Genomic DNA, 27,009 nt, shown 5'->3' on the forward strand with positions numbered 1-27,009 from the left:
TCCGAAGTTTCGAGTCGAGTCCAGTCCGGTTCGAGTCCAGTTCAGTTCAGTTCCGAGGCCTTCCGTTCCGAGCTACCCGGTGAGTACCATTGCCGGGGAGGCGTTCTGACGTGCACATAGGTTGTGCCGGTCAAGACGGGTTTGGGTACACAAATCCGGTCTGCACTGTTTCAGCAGTGTATCTGTACTGTTTAGCAGTATATCTAGTATGTCTAGTATATAATTCAGAATTACCTAGTTAGTGCCGAGTATTATGCTTAGTGACTAGTTTCCTAAATGGCCATCATTGTTGTTCATTATTATGTTAAATGTTAGATGTTTTAAATACGTTCTGCATATTGTGGTGTGAATGACTGTTCATTATTGTGTTTTGTTGTATTAAACGTGTTCAAAATTAGGTATCAGATCAGTTCTCAATATGCCGCTCTTTTCGAAATTAAGACAGATCAAAACTAGAAAAGGGGTACTCGAAGAAGCTGTTCCCATTCCTCCTAGGGACACTCCAGGGTACTTCATGTATCATAAACATGGCCTAGACGCCATATTATTTCTTGATTTATGGGTAGACTACACCAAGGAATTACCAGAAAGTCAGAGGTGGCCCGCAGCTGGGACCTGGGATGCAGATTGCATCATGAAAGTAGAGGAAGAATTATGGAAAAAGAAAGCTAGACAATCACAGAAAGATGCCATTGAATTATGGCGTAAAGAATCATATAGACGTACAGAAAAAGCACTCAGACAGGAAGAGAAGAGTAAGGAGAATTCAAATAAAGTCCGAGAAAATCTATTAATTGAAGAAGGTACCCGAGCAAAAGCAGAACAAGTAGACAGACAAAGAAATGCCCTTATGAATGGTATGTATCCTCTTCTGGCCGAAGGGTTACCTAAGGCTACTCCGGAGATACCAAAAGACTTGCCACCTCCGTTGTTTCCGATAAAATCACATCCCAAAGGGCATCCCAGAACCGCAGAAGATGTTTTCCTTTCCTCTTATTTAGACGACGCAGCTCCCGAGTATGCTAATACTGCACCACATAGACCGCCTGCCGAGGGGGTTCAACGCCAAGACCCTCCGTCTGTACCTCCGCAACAACAAACTCCGACACAAGTTCCAGCAAGCACATCTGTTTCTACAGCTGTACCCACACCTATGGTTGCTATATCATGTTCAACGAATCCTTTCACATCCAGCACCCCAGGCGGTGCTACAGGAGGTACAACAAACATTTTTTCCACGCCACCCAGAGTAAATAAACTTTCTTTCAAGAATTAGCCCACCAACGTACGCCCAAACTAGTAACTCCCGACATGCTTAAGGAACTTCTAGTAGATTGTAGATATGACCCTGTGCCCGGCAAAGAGGATGAAATGCTGCTGGCATCATTACGTATCCGACGAGCTGCAATATATTTAGGGAGGCTACCAGGAATGACTACACATTTAGAAAATATATATCACTTTGTCCAGTCAGGGCGAGATTCTGAAAGTATTAATAGAGCCATGGAGTACCAGAAAGTGGAGATACAGGGGGAACTGTTACGTTTCCTCATAAATTGTGTGATCAGAAATCAAGACAGACCAGGGGTAAATCCGGAAGAAATGCGGATTCTTACCACATGGAGTCGGAATATATCAGAGGGGAGACATGATAGACTATTAAGTATAGTAGCTATGTGCCGAAAGATCTGCAAAGAAGTAGAACGAATACACGAAGAAAGATTGGCGGTAGACCAGCCTGAACAAAACGAGGAGGAGGAAGAATTAGAACTGCCCACAGGACAGTTAGAAACCATGGCCTATGTAGGTAGAGGAAGATCTTGTAATAATACTAGATGCTTTACTGATCCGATACGTCCGATACGTCCAGAAAATAACAGAAATTTCCAAACCCCTATAATAAATATAAGGTCCCCCGAACATTCGTTCCAAGCCGCTGACAAATTACTCCGAGAACGAAGGGGTTATCATATACTCGATTCTATGGACGAACAAGAATTAGCCAGGTCAGCCGTTCACTGGGTTGACAGTCCCGGAAAATATAGTGATGATACACTAGCACACACGTTTTTGAACCTCACCCCAGATGAACAGCGTTTAGCTGGTATCTACATGATTCAACAACTCCTTATATTATATAAAAGCCAACACTCCGATCCTGGTCCCTTACCTGATATATTAACTAAATTACTCACGAATAAATGGAGAGGTTCAGGTACTGAGTTAATTAGAGAAATACTAGAATCTAGAAAGCAGTACATTCTTTTTGTATGCCCCGAACATGTCTCACTGCCCATCAAGGAAAGAACGACGTATTATATGGATAGACAGAATCCCTTACGCGAAGTCCACCCGATAAAAGGTGATGACAATCAGTTTAAACGTGTGTTTGTATACACACCCATATCTAAAATGGAACTATTAGAAATGAAGAAAGTGGTACCCAGTCATGACAAAGACCCAGCGGGTTTCCACCGTGAAATTAAAGACATGTTGCTCATGGGAGAGTATACCTATCCCGACATTATGAAAATATTAAAGGTATTAATGCCTGCGGGCATTTACGAAAAACTCAAAGAAAAGGATTGGGAGGTGGGAGACCAAAAGATAGATTGGACAGCATTAGAAAACGAAGAAACAGCTCCAGGTCCAGGTTTAGGGCTTGGGGAAAAGACCAAAATACTACCAGGTTTATTAGTACAGGTACTGCCACGTTTATTAACTACGACAAAGGAAGACTGGGGTGCAATCTCAGCCTGTAAACAAAAGCAAGATGAAGACACTAGTGATTTTTATGCCCGATTCGAAAAATGTTTTGGTATAAATAGTGGAATAAAAGCAAGTAGCGAATCGTATCCACATCTGTTTGTGACAAAATTAGTTGAAAATGCCCTGCCCCAAGTTAAGAATAGAGTATTGAAATTCGAGAGTACCTGGCAAGGTAACACTCCGTCACAAATGTTACAAATGCTACAGTACCATCACAATAGAATTAGAGAGGAACAAGAACATGAACAAAGACGCATGAAAGACACGAAAATGAAAATGCTAGTTTCCCAGACAGTTCCAGCTGACGGTCATAAAAAAGGTATGACACAGTCCAGTGTTTCAGCAGGTTCTGTAAAAGGGACATGCAACTATTGTAAACAGCCAGGTCATTATGTACACGATTGTCCAGTTTTAAAACATAATATCGCCATAGGTAATACAAAAGAAAGACCACGGCCACTTAGACAGGATCAGAACCAACAAGGAGCCCCGCAGCATGCACAGGCCATGCCAGCTCCACCACCGCAGCCTATTGCTGCCACACCAACAACGACACGACAGATGTACCAGACTGCACAGTATGACTACCCTGATTATCAACGATACTCATGAAACAGCCTAGAGAGGGAAGTTGGTTTACCCCTTATCGAGGTCCCTGTAGATCAAGAAGGACCTTATGTACACAGTGAACTATTAGGCCAGGATAGAAAATGTTTACTTGATACAGGGGCAAGCCGAACAACCATAAAACGTAGTGAAGTTCCAGGGGCACCCCTCTCAGGCTCACAGAATATTTCCCTTGGTTTTTCAGGAAAACCTATCATTAACGAAGTGTCACAGCCTCTTCCACTTACGATTGGTCCCTTGACACGAACTACAGATTTATTGCTTACTAAATCATGTCCAGAAAACCTGTTAGGTATAAAAACATTGAAAGCTCTAGGAGCTATAATATGTTGTTCTCCGGAAGGAGTAAGATTGTTTTTACGTGATTTCAAAGGGCACTATGTGTCCCGAGACATGGATCACCGACTGCAGACTTTACCCACACATTTATGGGCGCAAGGCCCTACAGATGTTGGTTGCATGAACATTACACCATATCGAGTCACACTAAAGACAGGAGTGGTACTACCACGAATGCGACAATACAAGTTACCCCCAAATGCTGTAGTGGCTTTACTGCAAATCATTGACGAGCTTATTACCCAAGGAGTGGTTGTGGAAACCGACTCCAATGTATGTAATTCCCCGATAATTCCGATCCTTAAACGAACTGATCCAAAAGCCCCGCCAGTATATCGATTGGTTATTGATCTGCGCAAATTAAATAAATGTATTGTACCACAATACCCCGTAGTCCCAGACATTTCTTCATTACTGACAGCCATTGATTCCGAAGCAACATTCTTTACTGTAATTGATCTCAAGAATGCCTTTTTCAGCGTCCCAATAGATCCGGAAAGCCAATACTTGTTCGGATTTCGTTTAAATGGACGAAGCTTTAAATTCACACGCGCACCTCAAGGATTCACAGAAAGCCCCAGCATCTATAGCCAAGCACTGAAAAGAGAACTTGACAGTATCCACATGCCAGTCAACACTGCCCTGCTTCAATATGTCGATGATCTGCTGATCACCGCTAGAAGCGAAACTGAATGTGAAAAAGCTTCACTGACGGTTTTACAATTTTTGGCCGAAAAGGGGCACAAGGTGTCCCCTTCTAAGCTGCAATTCTGTGTCCAGCGAGTTGTTTACCTTGGGCACTCGCTGTCCAAGGAGGGAAGGCAGCTTACGTCAGACCGCATCCAGTTAATTGCTAACATGCCAATACCCAAGACACAAAAGGAGGTACGGGCTTTTATAGGCCTCACTTCATATTGTAGGCAGTGGATCCCTCAGTATGCATTTCTAGCAAAACCACTCATTCAGTTGACAACACAGGAGGCGGCCACATCGACTGTCCTCCCTTGGACTCAGGAACATACACAAGCTTTTGAAAGCCTAAAGAAAGCTTTATGTCAAGCACCTGTCCTAGCAACACCATGTTACAGTAAACAGTTTACACTCTTTGTTACAGAACGCGAAGGTACTGCTTTGTCAGTACTCACACAGGAACAAGCAGGATCACACAAACCATGTGCTTATTTTTCTAGTACATTAGATCCCGTAGCTCAGGCTCTGCCTGCGTGCCTGAAATCAGTGGCAGCGACAGCTTTAGCAATCAGACAAAGCGATGCCATAGTGTTAGGACATCCATTGACAGTACAAGTACCACACGCAGTAGAGGTTCTTGTGAACCGCACGCAAACACAACACTTGACTATAGCAAGACTTACCGGTTACGAATTAACACTGTTTCAGCCACACATAGAAATAAGACGTTGTAGTACATTGAATCCTGCCACACTTTTGCCAGTAAACGGAACAGACCCACTAGCACATGATTGTATTGAAATTATTACTATCACGACGAAACCCAGACAAGACTTGACAGACGTCCCATTGTCAGATCCAGACCTGACGTTGTATGTAGATGGTTCATGTATGAGAACAAGTACAGGAGAGCTAGTGGCCGCGTATGCAGTCACAACAGACACTGAAGTCATTGAAACATATTGCATAAATACCTTGTCAGCTCAAGCAGCAGAGCTCATCGCTCTGACACAAGCCTGTATTCAAGCCACAAATAAGAAAGTCAACATATACACTGATTCACGTTATGCATTCGGAGTTGTACATGACTTCGGCGTGCTGTGGCGAGAGAGAGGTTATTTAACTTCTCACGGTGCCCACATTCAGCACGGACCCCTCATTCATGCCTTATTAGATGCAATACATCTACCCACTGCAATATCAATTATGAAATGTAAAGCTCATACGAAAGTTACTAATATCATTTCCCAAGGCAATGACCTAGCTGACAGAACAGCTAAACATACTGCTCAGAATCAAACTCACACATCTGACATGACAAAGACAATAGTTCTGACACCAACACATTGCATGACGGTTAAGGATCCCGCTCTTGACGTAATTGACATACAGACACACGCTACACCAGAAGAAATAAAGAAATGGACTGAATTAGGAGGGATCCAAACGAATCAAGGATGGATGACGAAGGAGAAGTCTGTATGGTTTCTTCCCGACTCAATGGTCCAAGTCATCATTAATACAATACATAGTCCAGCCCACCTAGGAGAAAAAGCTATGCTAGACAGCATTCAACACATTTGGTTCAACAAACATTTACGAGCAGCAGCTAAACAAAAAGTTCGTACCTGTATGATCTGTTGTCAGTTTAACCCAGGTAAAAGCATTCCCGTAGAACAGGGTGGATTTCAGCCTCCTGATCACCCTTTTGAAGTCCTCCAGATGGATTATATCCAGATGGAACGATGTCGAGGATTCAAATATGTTCTTGTAGTTGTTTGTGCTCTTTCCCGTTGTACAGAAGCCTACCCGGTCTCAGATTACACTGCCCCGACTACTGCCAAACAGTTGGTTCGAGAATTCTTCCCACGGTACGGTTTACCGCGTGTTGTCTACTCAGATAACGGCCAGCCGTTCTCATCCGAACTAATGAAACACGTTTCACTTCTGTTAGGCTATCAATGGAGATTTCACTGTGTCCGACACCCCGAGGCAGCAGGTCTCGTGGAACGACATAATCAAACTCTGAAAATTAGATTGTCCAAAATATGTAGACAGAAAGGTGTCGATTGGGTAGTAGCCTTACCAGTTGCACTCTTTTACATGAGAATGGTAGCACATTCTCGAACAGGGCTATCCCCGTATGAGGTGATCTTCGGTAGACCACCAAATATGTGGGGGACGCCTATACCACGCAAAATAACTGATGTTGACTGTAATATGCTGACAGATTACCTGGCTTCCTTGATGTCTGCACTACAATCTTGTCGTTCACAGGTAGCTGCAGCCTTTCCCGACAACACCGAGGTGAAACCCCATGACGTAGTTCCTGGGGACCTGGTGTTAGTGCGGAATTTTGACCGGAAGACTCAGCTGGATCCTAGGTGGAAATCGCCTCAACTTGTACTACTCACCACAAGGACAGCCGTGAAAATCGAGGGAAGAAAAGGATGGTTGCACTCGAGTCATATCAAGAAATTTTATGGACTACCATCCGATATAGAGACTAAACCCTGTATTTCCTCAAAGACAGACTCAAAGCTCCCCTTGGCTGAGCAATCGAACTCAGAAATCTATAAACTAAAATTGAGGTCCAATAAGTCAGACAATTTGATTGTTTAAGTCCTCTCCAAGGTGAATCGGTTGAATTTGTCTCTGACATGTATCCTCTGGACCGGAATAGAGAAAGAAATAATCAAATGCTGCTCAAGAAACATGCGTACTGTAAATCACTGCGTAGTCATTGCACAGTGACGTTATTAATTTTGTTTTTCTTATGTCTTTTAATAATGGCTGCAAGTATATTGTTGCACATATATTATCCTATTTCTAAACATGTTTACAATGTTACTGCTGAACATTCTTTTAGTGAATTTCCTCCGCATGAGTTGTCATATAGATTTGCGCTGCGCAACAACACTTTTATTAGTATGTTACATCATTCCCATCAGACTAGCAATGCTACAAATTGTTGGATATGTGGCCGACTCCCTCCCTATCAGAACTATAAGGGAGTTTTGCCCCTCTTTCCATATCCGTTCACACACAATGGCTCCTGTGGAGCATGGTTTAGTTTAATTAATTCCTTAGATTCAAACTCAGTAGCTTATCAAGACAACTGGGTATGGGGAAACCTGAACTTAGTTTTGCTTAAAGTCTGCTACCCTAACAAGGAGGGACTTCCCAAAAGAACAGGAACTGATCTAGAAAATGAAGTATATGGATTAGGTAATTTTACACTTAACCTCATGATCCTGAACGTTGAATCTGAAACTACACCAATATTGCCCGCCATGTCGGTATTCCCAGTAAAAGGGGAACTATGTATAAGAAAGAATGGCTCCATACACATAGGCCATAGTAAATGCACCACTGTGATAAAATTCAGTGATCAAGGCAAGTCTACATTTAGAGCTTCTCGTCATTCCTACTTTATATGTGGCCAGACCGCATATATACGCCTACCTCTAGATTGGGATGGTACCTGTTACATAGCATTCCTTCTACCACCTGTTTTCCTAGCTCCTCCTGATTATCATAGAAATACTCATTTAGTACACAATAGACAGCAGAGAGATCTCCCAATCGTTGATTACACTGAAACAGCATGGGAAAAATACACAGATTTCAATAAAGGTTTCTTCCCCTATATAGGTACAGTCACTAATAGTAAGTTGATACGTAGATTAACTAGAACCCTTGAAGCAGTAGTGAACGAAACTATTTCCGCCTTAGGCAATTTAACAGAAGAGCAGTCTGCTATGCGGATTGTTGTGCTTCAGAATCGTCTTGTCCTTGACGTCATCCTGGCCGATAGGGGCGGAGCTTGTAGGGTCATCGGATCAAGTTGTTGCATTTTCATACCAGAAAATTCACCGTCAGTATATAAAGCCATAACCCGCCTTCATAAGATTGTAAGCCAGATACACCAGAGTCCAGGCACCTGGACTTGGTCCGGTTGGTTCTGGGGCGTGTTGTCAGCCTGGGGATGGAGAATGCTCTCCTTCCTAGGTATTGGCTTTCTCATACTATTCAGTTGCTGCTTATGTCTACAATGTGGGCCAGCGATTTGTGGTCTATGTGCCACCTCATGTATCCCACATCCAAGTTTTCGTTCGAGATCCCGGAAGAAGAAAGAAGAACAAATGATGTTATATGAACAGATCGATGGATTGATGAAGATTGATATCTCCTAAGGGCAAGTAGGGGACAAGGAGGGAATGTGGAAATATGGATTTTTATGGTCGGTTATGTCCCCTATCTTGGACCCCAACGGTTTCATGTATAAGTCACAAGTACATGTATGTTCCCTCCAGTTCCAGTTATGAAGACGCAAATACATGTGCGTCCACCGTCAACATGTCCTCTTTCAGATCCGCCATGAATGGGCCGGATATTCTATTCCTAAGTATGAAAGGCCACCGGCTTTATATGGTTCATTTATCCCATTTTTACAGTCCAGGCGAGTAGGCCCTGATTCTGCCACCAAGCCTTTTCCTGCCTTCTGCCTCTGAAAGCTCCAGTCTGAGCCCGCATCTGTGACCATGAACTTTGTCTTACTCCCTGCGCGGCTAACGGTGCCTGATCCAGCCCGTCGCCTGCCAGAAAACTGTATTTCACCTTCAAGATTATCTCCTCCGCCCCTCATCCGATGCATTCCTGTCTAGTAGTTTAGGTAAACATTCCTCCAACTACCGTGCAAAGGGGCCAGGCCTCGCTGCCCTCATGCAAGTAATTCATAAACCCTGTTACCATGGAATATTCCTACCCCCTTGCATCTAGTGTAGACACTTAGACGCTTGTACACGCACTAACAGTCAGTATAGTCAGTATAGAATAAGATTCTATCCTAAGAGACCTCTCTTTTTGGATAACACAGTTCTTTAAACATAGGATATTAGATATGATTTGGGATTAGGTTGACATAACCCCAGACTTTTGTCTCCACATGTAGAGCTAAATGTCAAGTCCCATTCTCCCCCTAGTTGCACGTCAAATCACACGTCATGCTGCTGCGCGCGCATCTCTGCCAAGTATTTTTGCTGACATTGCGAAATTCTTTCATGGAACCACCCATTTGTGACATCATACCTAATGACGTTCTTTAGTTACGCCTAGTTACACCCATTTTAGTTACGCATGTATGTCTTTATCTCTGTTATCAACTGTTACGCCTCCTGCATCTGTTTCACTGTAATGCCTCTTCTATAAAAATGATTACCTGTCAATAATGTATTGTCCCTTCCTTCCTGAACTTTCGTGGTGATGGAATAGAAGGCCCATAATTCGAATTATGTTCCTTTGTATAGGAATAAAGCCCGTTCCGAATCTCTAATACCACGGATTCTGCCTCTTATTTTACTGAGCTATTCTTATTAATTTTCCGCATCAAATTAAGTACCGGTAATTAAATTATTTACCACACTCCCACTGTGGCCGCAGTACCTTTATGGCCCAAGGAGTAGAGCGGTGTTAGTGTGATCTGCAGTCTCGCGCGCACCTCCCTCCCACTGTGGCCACAGTACCTTTATGGCCCAAGGCATAGAGCGGTGTTAGTGTGATCTGCAGTCCCGCGCGCACCTCCCTCCCACTGTGGCCGCAGTAACTTTATGGCCCAAGGCGTAGAGCGGTGTTAGTGTGATCTGCAGTCCCGCGCGCACCTCCCTCCCACTGTGGCCGCAGTACCTTTATGGCCCAAGGCGTAGAGTGGTGTTAGTGTGATCTGCAGTCCCGCGCGCACCTCCCTCCCACTGTGCCGCAGTACCTTTATGGCCCAAGGCATAGAGCGGTGTTAGTGTGATCGCGCACCTCCCTCCCAGTGGAAACAGCCCCAAATAAAAGCGGCCCAGAAGCACAGCCTCCATTGTCAACATTCATGGAGGTGGACCCGAGGAGACTCCTGGTGCTCTGACGTGTTTGCCCAGCACTGGCTCCAAACTCCAGTGGTGACCAATTCCACTCTGTGACTGTCTTTACATCTTACAATGAGTTCATGCAGGCACATGGATGAAGACAGCTGTAAAACAGGGACTGCAGCACAGGTTCAGGGGGACTGGCTCCAGGCCAGACTATCACAACCACTTCCATCTAATTTTTTTTTTTCACGTAACTTATGTGCATATCCTGAAGCATGGATCCAGCGCTCCTGGGTGTACACTGAAAACCCACGCGCTAAGGGGTTGTTGGTCAACACTGACTGGGATTGTAATAACATACCCAAATATGCTCCTATAATATACTTGGCTTTCTTCTCTTTTTCTGTTGATGATCTACAGGCATAGACTATTTCTAATGCTGAACACAGACTTCCCACGTGTGCCCCTCGTTTTAGGGAACAAGGAAGTTACAAAAACACGAGTACATAAATGAGTTCCAACACCCTCAGGTCTTCCGACCTAAATGTTTTGCGGCCTGGGACGTTTCCGCACTATTTTCCAGGGCTACATGCTTGGTGTGTGATTGATGGGCCTATTAAATGTTACAATTAAGCCCTTTAGGGTCGCGGAGGGGGTGCAGAGAGCACACATCCTGTGCATTACACCTGGGAGGGGTTTACAGAACAGAGCTCCTGTGACCCAGATACAGAGTCAAGCCTTATACAATGTGCTCTGACTATTCAAAGGATGCTTTCTGTGTAGCCTTCCTTTCTAGTTCGACATTGATGCTTGTTTGGGGTAATAAAGCCTTTTATTTGAGCGGATTTTCTTTGTCCTCCCAGGAGCTGCGTGGGCCTTCCATTTATGAGGAGGGGGCATTATGCCTTGTGCCAGCGAGGGCTGGGCGTGGGCGTCCACTGAAACTTTGCAACAAAGATCAGTTTGACAGTGCTCTGCGATCATGTGCCAGTAAACAAAACATCAAATATTTGTTTGCTCCAAAAATATCAATGAATGTCATAATCCGGATACAGACAAACAGCGGGTGTAAAAACAGGGCGGACAGCCTGGTTCACCAAAGAAATGCGATCCTGAACGATACTCGCAAACGCAAGGCTGGATGATGGCCCAGAGCTAGCAAATACTCATCGTTGCACTCAAGGGAAGGGGGATTCTCTGATCTAAGTCCCACATTTCCAGTCAGGGTCCTCCTGTCTACTTGTGCTACTGGACCTTTCGGCGGTCTTTGATACAGTAATCCTCCACATGCGGATTAGGATCTTAAAGGAACGGATGGACATCGACCGGACAATCCTAAAGTGGTGAGACTCCTATATGTCTGACTGTTCACAAACAGTGAAAATAAGGAACTCTGTCTCAGGCAACACCAGCCTAAAACAAGGGGTCCCACCGGGCTCTATCATCTCCCCAAACCTGTTTAATCTACATCTTGAACCTCTTGGTGGGATTTTAAGAAAATCTGAAATTACTTATCGTCAATATGTGGATAATACAAAGATCTACCTGCTCTCCTGCACCCTCGATAAGGTTAAAAAGGAATGACCAACCTCCAATTAAAACTCAATCCAACTAAAACAGAATTACTACTAATCTTCCTAAAAAAATCCAATTTCCCAATCCAAGAGTCACTGGAATCCTTCCCTCCCCCGTGCACCAATCTGGCCATATACATGGGCTTTAGCCTCGGCAACCCTCTAGACACCCAGAGGCAAATCTCAGCCATGACCAAAAGCACATCCCAGAAGTTAGGACCGCTGTGGGGCCTCAGGCACTTCATTCCTGAGCAAGACTTGAAACCCAGCCTACATTATGGTAAGTCACTCCTCTTCAGTCTCCCGAACGCGCATCTAGCTCACGTGAGAACATTGCTCCATGCAGCAGCTCACTTCCTGTCAGGCCACAGGAAATTCAAACACAATGTTCCTATTCTTAAAATACTGCAATGACTCCACATAGCTGCAAGAGCCCAAATTAAGACTGCATGCATTACTCATAAAGTCATCCACAACTCCCCTCGTCCCTACCTAGTTGGAAAACAAAGTCTCTGGAGCTCAAGAAGGATCAAGAGTCACTAAGTCCCTCCTGCTCGAACATCCGCCTTTCAGGCAAGAACGCTGCATGAGACAGGCATTCTCTGGTAACACATCTAGGCGTTGGACACCACAAACAATACAGACTGCAGCAGCCTGGCAAGCAGAGCACTTATGGCAATCGCTCACACTACCCAGCTCATCAAGTGCTCCCCCGCTACATCCGGTCAATGATGTTCCTTCAAGGTATGCCCCATTGCCTACATAGCCAACCAAGGAGCAGGACCATCTTATACATAAGTGAAACTTCAGAAACACGTGTCCTCTTAGAAGAATATAGGTTCTGAGGTCAACTGTAATTCAGGAAAGCAGTAAAGACTTCACTGTTCCCCAACAGGTGACACCACTACCACAAGCAGTATATAGAGAAATGGTCCCAGCACGGTTATGTTTTGAAATGCAATATCAAAAACAAGATCAATAAACAATAAACAATTAAATAGTGCTAAAGTGTTGTTTATTTCACACGAAGCACATGATAACTTTTGAATTAGACCAACAATTTTCGAACAATATTAGAATAAAAAGTTGGGGTGCCCAACTGGGTGAGGGGAGGGGAGGAGGGTGATTTGAGTGAGGTAGTGAGGCAGGTGATATATAACATTCAGCATGGTATGTCGACGTTTCGACCCCTTAACCCATGTAGGTTGGTTTAGGTCCTTACTGACGGGGTCTTCCTCAGGACAAGGGTGAAGGTGTAGCGAGAGGGGTACCGTGTTTGGGTTGGGAACCTAGTAGGTACAAACTTTGCGTCAAGGACGATAGTTAGTCCGGCGTTCCTCTATGGAATGAGAGAGCTCTCTCATTCCATAGAGGAACGCCGGACTAACTTACGAGTCTATCCAGGAAACTGTTTGTGATTGCATTAATTACTGCCATGAGAACTCTGTGAGAATTCATTTTCTTCCCGTTTAAGTGTCCATCACTCCCACCCACGCCGTTCTGGAGCCCTGGAGCCCTATCGCCCAAGACGCAAAGTTTTTACCTACTAGGTTCCCAACCCGAACATGGTGCCCCTCTCGCTACACCTTCACCCTTGTCCTGAGAAAGACCCCGTCAGTAAGGACCTAAACCAACCTACATGGGTTAAGGGGTCAAAACGTCGACATACCATACACGCCAGTACCCCCAATAGTGCAATGTGCACTGTGTTTGTTCTATTGTACATGGCTTTACAAATTACTGTATACCTATTGAAGAATTTCATTGTGATTATGTGGCATTGAGCAACATGCCTAACAATTTAATTGTGATACTGCTGAATGTTATACATCACCTGCCTCACTACCTCACTCAAATCACCCTCCTCCCCTCCCCTCCCCTCACCTAGTTGGGCACCCCAACTTTTTATTCTATAATTGTTCGAAAATTGTTGGTCTAATTCAAAAGTTATCATGTGCTTTGTGTGATTAAACAACACTTTAGCACTATTTAATTGTTTATTGTTTATTGATCTTGCTTTTGATATTGCATTTCAAAGCATAACTGTGCTGGGACCATTCCTCTATATACTGCCTTGCACCCAGGTCCCAGTGATTTTGGGTATACCCTTTCCAACAACGGCCACTACCACAAGCAGCACCCAATCCACTGCACTCCATAAAGTAAAATCAGTCACCCACAAAGTTACTAGGTACGACTCACAATATAAGGCTGCAGCATCACACTAAGAACACTCATCTAGCTATCATGCATGACACCTAACACTTTCTGCAAAGGCCACATAATAAACCCACATTCTCCCAATCATACACAATGATGGTATGTATACATATAAACCACACAGTCACTCATTCCCTTTTGATCCACTCATAGCTTAAGAACAGCCATGTGTATGTTGCGTCATGAAAAGAGCACCCTCCTGGTCTTCATTCATGATACCAACCTAGCACAACCAATGTAGCGTGCCACCTGTCAAACAAATCACCTCTATGCACAGGCAGGGTTAGGAGGCACTATACAAATGCAACTACAACACAACACAACACGACACAACTGAGAGACCCTGTTGCCTCACAGCAAATCATGGAGAAATGCCTTTCCTCTGGGCTTCTTTATCTGCTCCGCCATAGAAATTGCATGGCTAATGCAGGGAGCCGCTGATGCGTTAAAGGATAAAATCGAACCTTGGGTAAATGCAGGATGACACGAAGAAAATAAAACATCATGTAGGCGAAGAAGAGCCAAGGTTCATCAGTAGGACAGTGGTGAGCATGTGTCTTTTATATGCTACAAATGAGGAAGCTTAAGCATCCTCTCGAGGCTAGGGAACACTACTTTTGCTAGACTTCTCTTACTTGGCCAAACCCCAAATATCAGGGAGTAATGACAGTTATGGGAATCTGTGGGACTTGAAGTGCTGCATCACCAGGAAGACACTCAGGTGGATTGGGCAGATTTGGCTTGTGATGCTGCAGGCAAAGGACATTTTGACTATCAAAAGGGCCATTTAGAAATAGAACCGAGTCAAACAGAAACCAAGCTCACATTCACAGACCTATGCATGGCGTTGTAAGAGGGGCCAGGTGGTTAAGGAGAAGGTTAACTTTTATGTCCCCAAACGAGAGACAACAAGCCAGTATTCATGGCTTCATCATTTCTATGGGAACTCTCCTTCTGGGGCTTAGGGACTCTGGTGAAATGATGTCACAGGACCACCCTCTTCAACAACAACAACAAATGTGATGAGCTAAATCAGACAATTGTCTAAATAGAGAAGTGGGTGTGTTTGATGGTTGTGGAGTTCACACTGATGCCTATATGGTAATGTTCCAGTTGCCAAAAGAGCATAAGAGGGAACTTAAGTTTTAGTGCAAAATTAATGCACGAGCAAATAAATACATGACCACATTCAGAATAAAAGAGTGTGAAAAAGTCCTCCTCCTGAGGGAGAATGAAAATTGTAGGAAGCCGACTTGAGGTCTGCAATGGTGAGATGGATCATGGAGAGGTTGAACCTACCTTGGGAAGCCATCCATTTGGAAATCAACAGGTAGTAGAGGCTGAGTACATCTATGCTACAATATGAGAAAAGGAAGGGAGGTCCCACAATGTTAGAACAAGATCAGTATTGGATATATTTGATCCAAGATCCATCACAAGAAAGTGTAAGATAACAAAGTCACACATACCCAATCATTTTGTTTTTCAGCCATCTGATACGGCTACAAGACCAAGGCAAGAAGATACCCAGCCAGATTATGTGTCTAATTTAGAAGGGACGTGTACTTGTTTTGGAGCGAGTAGGAGGCTTGAAATCTATTCACTTCCATGAACAACAGACATGTTAAGGGCCTGAACGATGGACCCAAAACCAAAGAAGACCAAGAGAAAGGAGACTTTAACAGCGGAATCATAATAGGTAATCAGGACTCGTTGACAAAGACACAGAAGTTCCTATATATGAAAAAGTGTTAAGCTCAATGACTCTCGAGCAACACACAGATCAACGAGGAGCACACTTTCTAGGTTATCACCTAAATCTCCCAACCGACAGGAACACCTTCACCATCTTACCCTCCCACCAATCCATCCTCCCCACTTGACCCACTAGCCTTGTTATTATCCTAGAATTTCAATAACCATCAACAGCAGGGGATCATTAGTAGAGGCCAGGGAGGAAAAACACGAAGAGACACACCAAATGATCAGATATGTCTCAAATAAAAGCCTCCTTTGTGCATGGTGAAAAATTAAACAACATGCACAATACAGTAGATCTACAGGACTAATGTTTCAGGTACCTACTCTAAGAAAATAAATAAAACTGATGATTTAAATTCCTCTACCAGTGCCCCTAAATAATAAAATTAGCTTGAATCAACCCATTCCTGTTTCAATATAGTGTTAAAAAGATCCTATTCTACAAATCTACTGTGGCTACTGTGGTTAACTGCAATCAATCTAATTAGTGCATTGCCCGCCGAGGGCTTCCTATAGTTGAGTGCCATAGATCCTTCTCCCACAACCACTCCTGGTGTAAGTGAGCTTCAGCTCTTCCTAGCACCAGTCAAGTAGTACAACTCCCAGAGCATTTCTCAGCATCACACTACTCACACGGAGTCACTCCGAGCACTCCCTTCCTCGTTAAACACCTACTCATGCACAAATGGCTATATATCTCTAGGTTCACACATACAAAATACTACAAAAAGAATATCTACTCAATGCTAGCATTAACCTTCACTAACCAAGCATAGAATGACATACAGAGAAGTAGCAATGTCGCCCCACAGCTTGGACTTCCACTGTTTCACAAAGAACTGGCATAGCGCAGAACAGAAAGCTATTCCAAAGAACTACTCTAATCTGATGGAAGATGTCATAGAGAGGTCAGTAACCTAAATATCAACATTCTTATTGCAGACCATTCAACCCAACCTATATGACTGGTATGATTGCTCACACCACCAGGCAAAACTGCAATTTCTGAGGGCATTTGTAAAATGTAATTGTACTCACCAGGAAACACACCAAAAAGGTCTACCAAATATTTAGCTGCAGCACATGGAAGACTTGACCAATAAACCCCACAATCTGCTTGTGTTTTAAGTAGTTTGATCAACTCATCAAGGACCCACATCTTTACATATATCTTAGCCACAAAACATACAAATGTACACATTTCACTGTGCAGCTTCGCTCTTGATTGTCCATCATAATCTCAATATCCAATCCTCAAAGACAACCAAGGTCCACACAGTCATATGTTTAGCCTTCCTTCAAAACCTACACTCCCTGCTTTTTTGAAAGCACACTCTTATACTCAGTTAAAGTGAGAGGGGGCTGTTTCCTGATAACTGAAAGCGGGTCCTTGCTGCCTACCTGCGTGGCCTTGTGTGTTTCTTGGGGCCACCCGTTCTTCTCCAACTGGCCTCCACGACTCCCCCCCGCCGTCGCCCGACATCGCGACCGCTGTGTGGGGGGAGTTCTCAACGGGGACTACATTACCCAGGCCCCCTAGCGACCCGGAAGCAGAAATCACGCATTTTGCGCGCCCGGAGGCGCTACTTAACTGATCCCGCCCCCCGCGTCGCGGGATCGCGCGCGGGTTGGCGCCGGGAGAAGCCCGGGACAAAGGCGGGACCGTCTGTGGCCGTCCGGGGCCGGGCTGGGCCACACCCTTTTCGTTCGTCATTGTAAGTAAGCCGCTGTTGGTTCCAAAACCGGGACAATTGATGATTATTGACACTTACACACTGTCGATTACTTCGCGGTAGGTTCCGTGAAAATGGCAGGGAAGGGGAAACGTACCGTAGCTCCCTCCACAATTGCAGGGACCATGGACCAATTTATCACCCGTGCTGTCTCGGTCCTGGAACATGAAATTGCCATTACTGAAAGACGTCTCTCGACAGAGCCCTTATTTACAAGGCGTTCATCACTGGGCCCCCTAGTTCATGTAATCTCACCAAGCAATAACAGAGAGCAGCCACGAGAGGAGGCACCACGACTCACATCAGATACAACTGACTTAGTGGCTGCATCGCCAGTAGAGGAAGTAGTATCTATACTAGCACCTAAAACCCCTCGCCCCCAGACTAGAGCAGGGGCCAGATCTTCTACACCCACTAGACTAGTTGCACAGAAAAGGAACCGGGGGGGGGGCGACTGATCGCTCTAGACCAGCTAAAGTTTCCAAAGTACCTAAGAATATTGTCCCTCTTGATTTACCTAATATTAGCCCCGGCACTTCTGCGGAGGATGCTGGTAGACTTGAGTTACCTCCATTTGATCCAAGTAACTTTGCTCTCCAGTTAGAAAGCATCGTTCGTACTTTAATATCCCCTTTAATGGAAAGGATCGAAATGGTTGTATCAAAAGTAGATAAACTGGAACAAACTATTTTGGATAACTTTTGCTCGTTGAAGAATGTCGTTAAATTATGCACTAAGGACATATCTAAAAATAATTACCCTGTTGGTTCTGCTGGTTCTGTCCTACCCACATCTGTCATACCGCCTGTCTCTGCCCTTACTCCAATTGCTGTAGATATTTCAACCACAAACAGCAATCAGTCATCTCGACAGGCGGGAATGACACAAAACTGTAAATCCCCGAGGTGTGAGGGTAGGTTAAGCAAAGATACACAGGGCACCAATACAAACATTATGCATTTAGGTGGTCCGAGCAGTAATTTACACAGTCCAAACGTTGCTCCTCAAGGAAATGAATCTAGGCCATCCTCGATCCAACTCCATCTCCCTCGTGAATCCTTCCCTTATGTTGTAGTCTTAACGGGTGTTCCCGAACTTCCCACTAACAAAAACGAATCTTATGAGCAATTAAAAAACAAAGTTAGTCACTGGCTCAACATTCATAGACCAATTCCAAACGAACTGAATGGTCGAATTCTATTTGTTAGAAGGGTCCAATGGGTAGGACCTTTACCTAAAAATACTCAGGGCGATTGTGTCGTTGTTAATTTTAAAGATGCGCGCCTTCCAAAGTTTATCACGGAAATCAATCCCTATGGCCCTAGATCTGGAATTGCGGTGCATGACCTAAATTACTTCTATACCACACCCATTTGCCATTGACAATTTCATAGTACTGACACCCCCTTAACTCCTATGGTATTAGGGGCTACTGTTAACCCAACAATGGATGGATTGGTAACCATGCCTGAGATCTCATCGTTGTCATCACATATGTTGGAAGTGAGGGCAAATGTATCTGGAAGCTCTGCTGAGCCTCGTGTTATATGTGCGGGTAAAAACTTGGGCACTCTTTTGTCTTGGAACCTGGCTAGTATTACAACCAAAATTGATACTCCTGAATGGGCGAGTTTTATTAATGATTTCGATGTCTGCCTATTTCAGGAAACATGGTCCCTCGAGGCCCAGTACATGCCGGGTTATCTGAATTTTTATGTCCCAGCAACCAAAGGCACCAAAGGTCGTCCTTCTGGCGGTTTAACTATATGGGCTCGTCAGAATTTATTTTCACATGCTACTGGGATTGACACTGGGTCCCAGGATATCCAACTGGTCAGGCTCACGTTCGGCCCCAAGAGGACTGTGGATATATACAACATCTACCTTCGGGGCACGAAGGGGAAGAAGTCAAGTGTGCTTGAATCCCTTACTGCACTCATAGAATCTAAATCGAGTAGTAGGGACTTGATTGTAGCTGGGGATTTTAACGTCACTTTCGAACCCCTCCTAGATAGCGATTCTGAATGGGGGCTTGACCCCGAAGAGGACCTACGCTGGGGCATCCCAGCCCTCGCACTACCTCCAATCAAACGGTGGTCTACGGTGGCAACACAGGTCAATGCACTCTGTCTAGAATTTGGACTCCGGGCATTGAACGGAAGAGTCAATGGAGATAAGCTTGGAGCACCTACCTTCGACAACGGCCGCTCATGCAGCCGGATTGATTATGTCCTCTGCTGTATGAGACTGTGGTCCCTCCCTATAGACATGGAGGTGGTGCAAAGATTGGAGAGCGACCACAATCCCATTTGTGTCTCTCATAGTTGGTGGGGCAAATCATGTTTATCGTATAAGAACCAATTTTGGCCCCCCCCGTAAGTGTGCCTACCAATGACCTTCGAAGGCTAAAATGGGCATCAGTAAAGTCTAAAGATTCAGTAATAGCCCAGATTAACATTAATCTTTCTGTAATTATGGCAAATCTTGAGGATATTTCGCAAACCCGAGACCAAGTAATTAGGTCGCATGAGTCATTTTTTGAGGGTTTACGTCCCTTTTTTTTTAAGCAAATAAGGCAGGGTACTAAGCAGCCGCCCAAGCAACCTAGGTGGTATGACAAACACTGTAAAAATGCAAGATCCACCCTGGCTAAAGCCTTATCCAGTGGTAGCACCCCACTTATTCAATTAGCAAGACTTGCTTATAGGAAAAGCATCATACAAGCTAAAATAAAGTGGGAAGAAATGTTTTGGCAGGACCTAAAGGAAGCCAGCGATTCCCGAGATGCTAGACTATTTTGGAACGTTCTGAAGTGGGGCAGAGGAGGTCTATCAGAAAATCCTTCAAATCATGTCTCAGAAGGGGATTGGCTGGGCTATTTTAAGCCCCAATATGCGCGTGATCCCCACTACATAAGTCAGGGCACAATGCCTTATGCCTTTTATTTGTCCGGGCCTTTCACCCCCGAAGACTCTTTAGCTGCACTGTCTTGTGTAGCAGCAGGACGGGCTCCCGGGTTGGATGGTATTCCTTCTGATCTCTTTCTAGAGAATAAAGATCCATGGAGCAAGTATATCGCTCTTATAGCGAACGCCGTGGCTGAAGGCGCGCCAGTACCTAAATCTTGGGGAGGCGCTGTCATAATTCCAATTTATAAAAAGGGTGACAAAAGCCTCCCGGGGAACTACAGACCCATCAGCCTAATTGACACAATTCAAAAAGTCATTGGGAGGATGGTTCTGAATGAGGTACATAATTGGATTGACGCGAACGAGATTCTTTCTAGTCTTCAGGCGGGTTTCCGCAAATCCATTAGCACCATTGACCAGGTGTTCCGCTTTAAGCAACTGTTATGGAAAGTTGTTGAACTGGGCAAAGGCAGTCTCTATGTCACCTTTGTGGACTTAAGAGCTGCCTTTGACCTCGTCCCTCGTGAACAGCTCTGGAGGGTCCTAGAAAAGCTAGGATTATCCTTGGAACTCCTGACCTTAATTAGAAGATTGCACGAGTCCAACTTTGCAAAAATTCAATGGGGTGGCCTGGGGGAATCAACCATCGAGTTCCCAGTAGAGCGGGGAGTCCGCCAAGGATGTGCAATGGCCCCAACACTATTCTCTTTGTACATTAATGGAATAGTGGACTACATGCTTCAGACCAATACCGATGCCCCAAAACTGGCAGGTGTTACAACACCAATATTAATGTTTGCCGATGACACTCTTATAGTGTCAAAAACCCCGAGCGGCATGCAGAAGGCATTGGCAATTTTTGAAAATTTCTGTAAAGACCATGGACTGGAGGTCAACGTGGCAAAGACAAAGCTTATGACCTTTAACCCACACACTAGCTATAGGGTTGGTAAGCTTAGTATGAATGGCCAAACCCTCGAGGAGGTCACTAACTTCACATACTTAGGCATTCACATGTCCCACAACAATCGGTGGAACAGGCATCTGGAAATGTCAACATTGAAACTTAACCAAATATCGGGAACGCTGGTCAAAGAGTTCAAAAAATCTCTTACTAAACCTCTTAAACCGGTGTTACAAGTCTACGAGGCAAAGGCCTTAAACTCGGTTCTGTATGGAGCTGAGTTATGGGGCTTTGATACATTAACACCCCTCATGGTAGTTGAAAACAAATTTTTCCGCTCCATCACAGGCTTGCCACAAAGTACGCCAATGGTCCCACTGCGTTACGACCTAGGTAGGAAGTCCATCAAAGATTTGGCAAATCTCCGCCCAGTTTTATACTGGAGGAGATTGTGGACTACTCCGGAGCTTCGACCATACGCAGTGGGTATCATGGACGTAATTCAGGTTGACAAGTTTCACAAAATTAAGTGGTTAAGGAACCTCCGAGATTCACTAATTGCTTTGGGACTGGAAAACCTATGGGATGACCCAGTGGCCGCTGACTTTCCTATAAAAAAGCTTTTGAAAAATCTCTATTGGGACAAGGTAAATCACAGGGTGTGGGCAGCCTCTACTTCCCCTTCTATGACTAATCGTTTCCTAGAGGCAAAGGTTATACCCCTATTGGAACCCTACTGGGATTTGATAACATCTCCAAAGGATAGGAAACTCTATTTTCAACTCAGAGCAGGCTCCCTTCCATTAAGGGCTTTAACTTCTGGGTGGTTTGGTGGAAGTACATGTACTTGCCCTGCTTGTGGAGACAAACGAGAAACCACTGGCCATTTCCTTTTCGTGTGCCCAGTATATGCCGCCCCTCGACGTCACTGGCTTTCCCCTTTATGCAAATTGATGGGCACTAGGAGCTCTGCCGTAGCTATTCGAATTTTATGCACGAGCACCTTACCAGTCCATTCAATAGGCCTAGCTAAATATTTGGGGTGGGCATGGTCACTTAGATTAAAAACCCTTCATTCCTTAGAGAATGTACTTGGGCAGGCTTGAAGCTTTCAAATGTACTGCTGTCATTTTTGCCTCAATTACCCTTTTTTAATCATGTGCATTTCACGTCATTTGTCTGTCGCTTGTTTAATATTTTCTTATCAAAAAGGTTTTATCTATTCATTGGAATGTATTTATTGAACCGGTTATTGTGATTTTATATATTTGTGATTTGTTGTGTCTTGTATGAATTATTTTTAATTCGAATAAAGACTTATGATGAAGTATCGTCCCATGGTTCGTCATCAGGACAAAAATTCTACTTTCTAAACACCATCCTCTGGCAAATCACACATTTTTGCTTTAAAGCTCCAAGAAATGCAACTGTGGAACAAAGACCACATCAGAATCACTCAAGAAAAAGCAACAAGTGGCTGAGTTAACCTAGATTAAAAAGATCAATCACAACTCTCTACAAACCCGTCTCAAGATAACAACACAAACATATGCAAAAAATGGGTGGAGGGGGGATGCCATACAATGGGAGACCTATCCAGCAACAAGCAATTTATAACACAAGAGGAGGCCGAACACACCCCTTTGAACTGGAAAGAGGACAGTTCCCTCAATATGGGAAGATATCTGCTGTGGCCGGGCAACATGGCGCTCTATTCCACGATAGCCACCCAGCACCTCGGTATTACAGGCTATGCTTAACATGGCTTGGGGATGCAGGTTAATCTCGCATTTATATAGAGCATCGAGAGATGACCTTCAGAAGAAGCCCCTTCCAATTCAGGCACCATGGGATGAGGTTTTAGGTGAACCCCTAACAAGGAAGTTAAAAGGGTAAGCTTTAACGCGAAATTAAAACTTATACAGTATATCTTTATATACCAGACTTATTTAACTCTGCGGACTATAAGCGAAATCTTCCTGGAATGCACAAACGCATGCTCCAGATGCGGTCAAACAAATGATCATTTCATCCACATGATATGGGAATCCTCAGCACCATACTGGGGGAAAATAGTAGATCGAATGCAAGTAGCTACAGGGTGGAAAATTCCTAAAACAATACGGGTAGTACTATGGGACTGCTGCCCACACCAAAAGCAAGAAAGCTTAGCAGAAAATGTGTGCTGTTAGGGCTGGTGCTAGCAAAGAGCAGAATAGCGATTAGATGGCTAAGCTCCGGTCCCCCAACCGTGGGGGAATGTCTGAAAGACCTCAGTGAATGGGCAGCTGCGGAACTAGTCAGAATGTAACGGATTAGGAAGGATGAAAAGATAGAAGAGGATGCCCGAGCATGATCACTCATGATGGTAGATGCAAAGAAACCCTCCGACCTCACTGCGGAGGCGAATGGGGAGGGTGAGGAGGGTATTCGTAATGAGGGGGAGACAGATGAGATGATAAACTGAGAATGCACTATGTATATAGAAGAAAGGCCCACCAAGAGGTCAATATATCTTTCTTTTTCGGGACCAGTCACGATGGGGGGAGGGGACGGAGTTAATGCAGATCAATTGGCACAGACAGTTTGATATGAAGCAGGGCACACTTAATGTTGAGGCCTCCGAATAGCGCAACTGATGTATAATTAGACTATGGAAGGGGACATGAGGGGGAGAATTACAAAGTTCATGTAGTAATTGTGTCATTCTGTCTTGCTATAATGCTGAAAATGCCCCCAATTGTTTTTTTTTTTAAACAAAACAAAAAAAACACAAAGATATGTGTACAGCAGAGACAGATTACTCCAACCGAAAGGTGATCGATACAATGAAAAGTGTCTCAGAAGCTATGTATCCAAGCTTCCTAAGACCCATAGTCAATGAATGTCAACAATTATGCAGAAAACTGTCACAATTTGTCATTAAATAATTTGACAAAATCTAAAGCGATATTCAACAGTCCCTTCCACTCACAGCCACCAAACTGAAACCAATCCAGCAGACAAACCCTGGTTCACCTCCCTTCTCATTTATCATACTCAACAAAACCTTTAGAAAGCACAGGCATCTTCATTACACACTCCATACTAACAAGCAAAATCAAATCCAGTCCCTAGACAACTGCCTGCCTTCCATAGACTCATGGAGGTAGATACTTTGCAGCCCAAAGCACTGGCTATTCAATAGCACTCCATACCGATATACCCAGCGAGTAAATACAAGGTCACAAGTCAAACCCCATCCTTTTCAAAAGCCCTGTGTGCCTGTTGCTTCTGTTATGTAGCACCTTGACAGCTATACATGCATCCTAATAGGATCATCCATCTCTTCATCTCTATGTCGCCATATACATAAGTTACAGATTACATGTGGTATTTGACAGTCAACTTGAATAGTTATAAGCAGTAGTTGTGTTTGAGTGTTGCTGTTCATATCCCCAAAAGCTTAAACCTTTGACAGAACTACTAAATTTTCCAACTCAGTGGTACTGAGCACACTAGATTGGGAAGAACTGGAAAAAATGAAACTATTCTCTAGAAATGAAGCATAATTTCATACTGCAAGGAATTACTTCTGGAAGTTTCACACATAATAACAGTAAAATTACATACAGGGCATTTGATACCAGAGTTTTGACATTTCAAATAACTGGCTAAGAACAAAGCCAATATGCTGGCAATTCATGATCATTTCACCAACAAGAAGATGCTTTTCCCCATGAATGATGAGAAAGTCACTAATGCGGAGTACGTAGGCGTACGGTAAAGGGTATTTCAGACGATATGGCACATCTGCGGTATCCACTCCCACCATGATTGGGATTTCAGGAGCCAGCTGGAAGTCTTATCCTTTTATACCATATCATCCTGGCGGTCCATCTCAGACTCGGCTGAAGAACAATGACCCAAAGGAAGTTGGAGGAACCTCTGGCAAGAAGCATTGATAATGAGCTTTCTCTGGTGAGTAGGATATCCATCACAGCTACTCAACAGCATTGATCAGTACACTTGTTAATCGGACGCCTAGGAGAGGATGCAGCCTGTAGTCACATCGATGGCTAATCAAGATCGAGGTAACTGAATGAAAACATTGTGATCGCCGGCTGCCAGAGTCAAGGATGACAGCACTCATGCCTTGTGTCAGGGTCTAAATCAAATATGAAATAAGTGATTACATTACAAGTCCTTGATGGCTGTGTTCCATAGGGACAACCTTAGGTGCATTTCCTAAGCATTTCTGGATAGTCCAGGCATTGACTGAGCTAAAAGGTGACGCCTTGTACAGTACCTTACCCTGCAGGCTTTATCTCTGCCAATTTCCTCCGCTGACCCCAGTCATCACCACGATTAAAACTATATACATTTGTAATTCTTCTAACATGCAGTGGTTTGTCCCAACACAACAGAAATACCAATTGTTTTTGCTTCATGGTTTTCTTAAATGTATCTTCAATAACCTGTTAAGGAAAAATGTTTTTGTTCTGTTGTAACAATTGCTTCATTTAACTAGCACCCTGTGAATGGCGTAAGCATTATACAGGCACAAGTATTCTTTGGTGGCGACTTCCTTTGACCATATCTAACAAGGTTTTTCAATAACTGAGTCGTTCATTGAGAAACGACTTAAACGTGAGGTCATGAAAACCTTTTAGAACAATTCCAATGCTGCTTCCTCAGCTTACACCAAATGACTGAGGAGCTACTCATGTGCTGTGGCATCAGAATGGGGGCTTGTCTTGTGGATCTTGTGAACGCTCAAGGCACTACAATACATATTCAACTCTTTCTGGGTAAGAATGTTCTGTTGTGCCGAATGATATCATAAGGGACTTAGAAGGTCACGGTGGAGGCGTGGCTATCCTTAGTGTGAGAGGTGCAGTGGCACCGGGGCATGGGCTTTTGAGAAAACCACAATACTTGAATGGTAGCCAAACTGTGGCCAATTTCCTTTTTTGCATTATGTCCCGCATCCCCTGTGCTACGCCACCAGGCTGCTCAGAACGTATTCTACTTTCCGGTGTCACTGGGTGGCAAAATAATGGTAGCTGGAGCAGGTCAAGTGAGGGAGTGGAGAATAAAATATATGTTTAGTTACCAAATAACACGTGCTCTTGTTTGAAGTTGTCTGAGGGGAAATGGCAAAGAAAGGTCAAAAGAAACGTAAAGCAAATAGTACTTATGGTGCAAACGTAATTACTTTTTAACTGCACCAGGACAAAACAACTTTCTTTACACTAGGGGAATTAACAGCAATGATATGACATGGACATGCTGATAATAACACCAAAAACAAGCACAGATGTTTGCAGCCAGGCAGTATTGTGCCATTGAGAAACATCACTTGCCATGTCCAGATAAAGCCATGTAAACACATACCAGGTTTACACTGGAAACAAAGACAAACCAAAAGGTAACAAATGCATGCAGGGCACATGTGTTTCAGGAAAACACATCACGAGGCACATACAAATGGACGCAGGGCAGGCATAGCATGAACGGCATGGACGCGGGTGCCTAACCTTCATAGAACTTACTCTGATAGGACGTACGGATCCGTTTCGTTAAATCGGGGTAAAAGTTAGACAGGCCACGCATGCAAAAGTTGTCTTGGGGACATGCCAGAACATC

The 27,009-nt window shown here is 44.1% G+C and overlaps 1 protein-coding gene across 8 annotated transcripts in view; it reads right to left on the reverse strand.

Annotated features, from left to right (window-relative positions):
- Positions 1-27,009, reverse strand: part of STXBP5L (syntaxin binding protein 5L) — a 1,956,595-nt gene that overhangs the window by 476,401 nt on the left and 1,453,185 nt on the right. For 5 of the 8 annotated variants that reach the window (XM_085621039.1, XM_085621035.1, XM_085621037.1 and 2 more), the window contains exon 19: positions 26,916-26,987. The exons of the other annotated variants lie outside the window; for them this stretch is intronic. In XM_085621039.1, coding sequence (XP_085477165.1) covers positions 26,916-26,987 — 72 coding nt within the window. The remainder of the gene's footprint in view (positions 1-26,915; positions 26,988-27,009) is intronic. 8 annotated transcript variants of the gene reach the window in all.

The sequence above is a fragment of the Triturus cristatus genome, chromosome 8 (assembly GCF_964204655.1).
Source record: "Triturus cristatus chromosome 8, aTriCri1.1, whole genome shotgun sequence".
Lineage (NCBI taxonomy): Eukaryota > Metazoa > Chordata > Amphibia > Caudata > Salamandridae > Triturus > Triturus cristatus.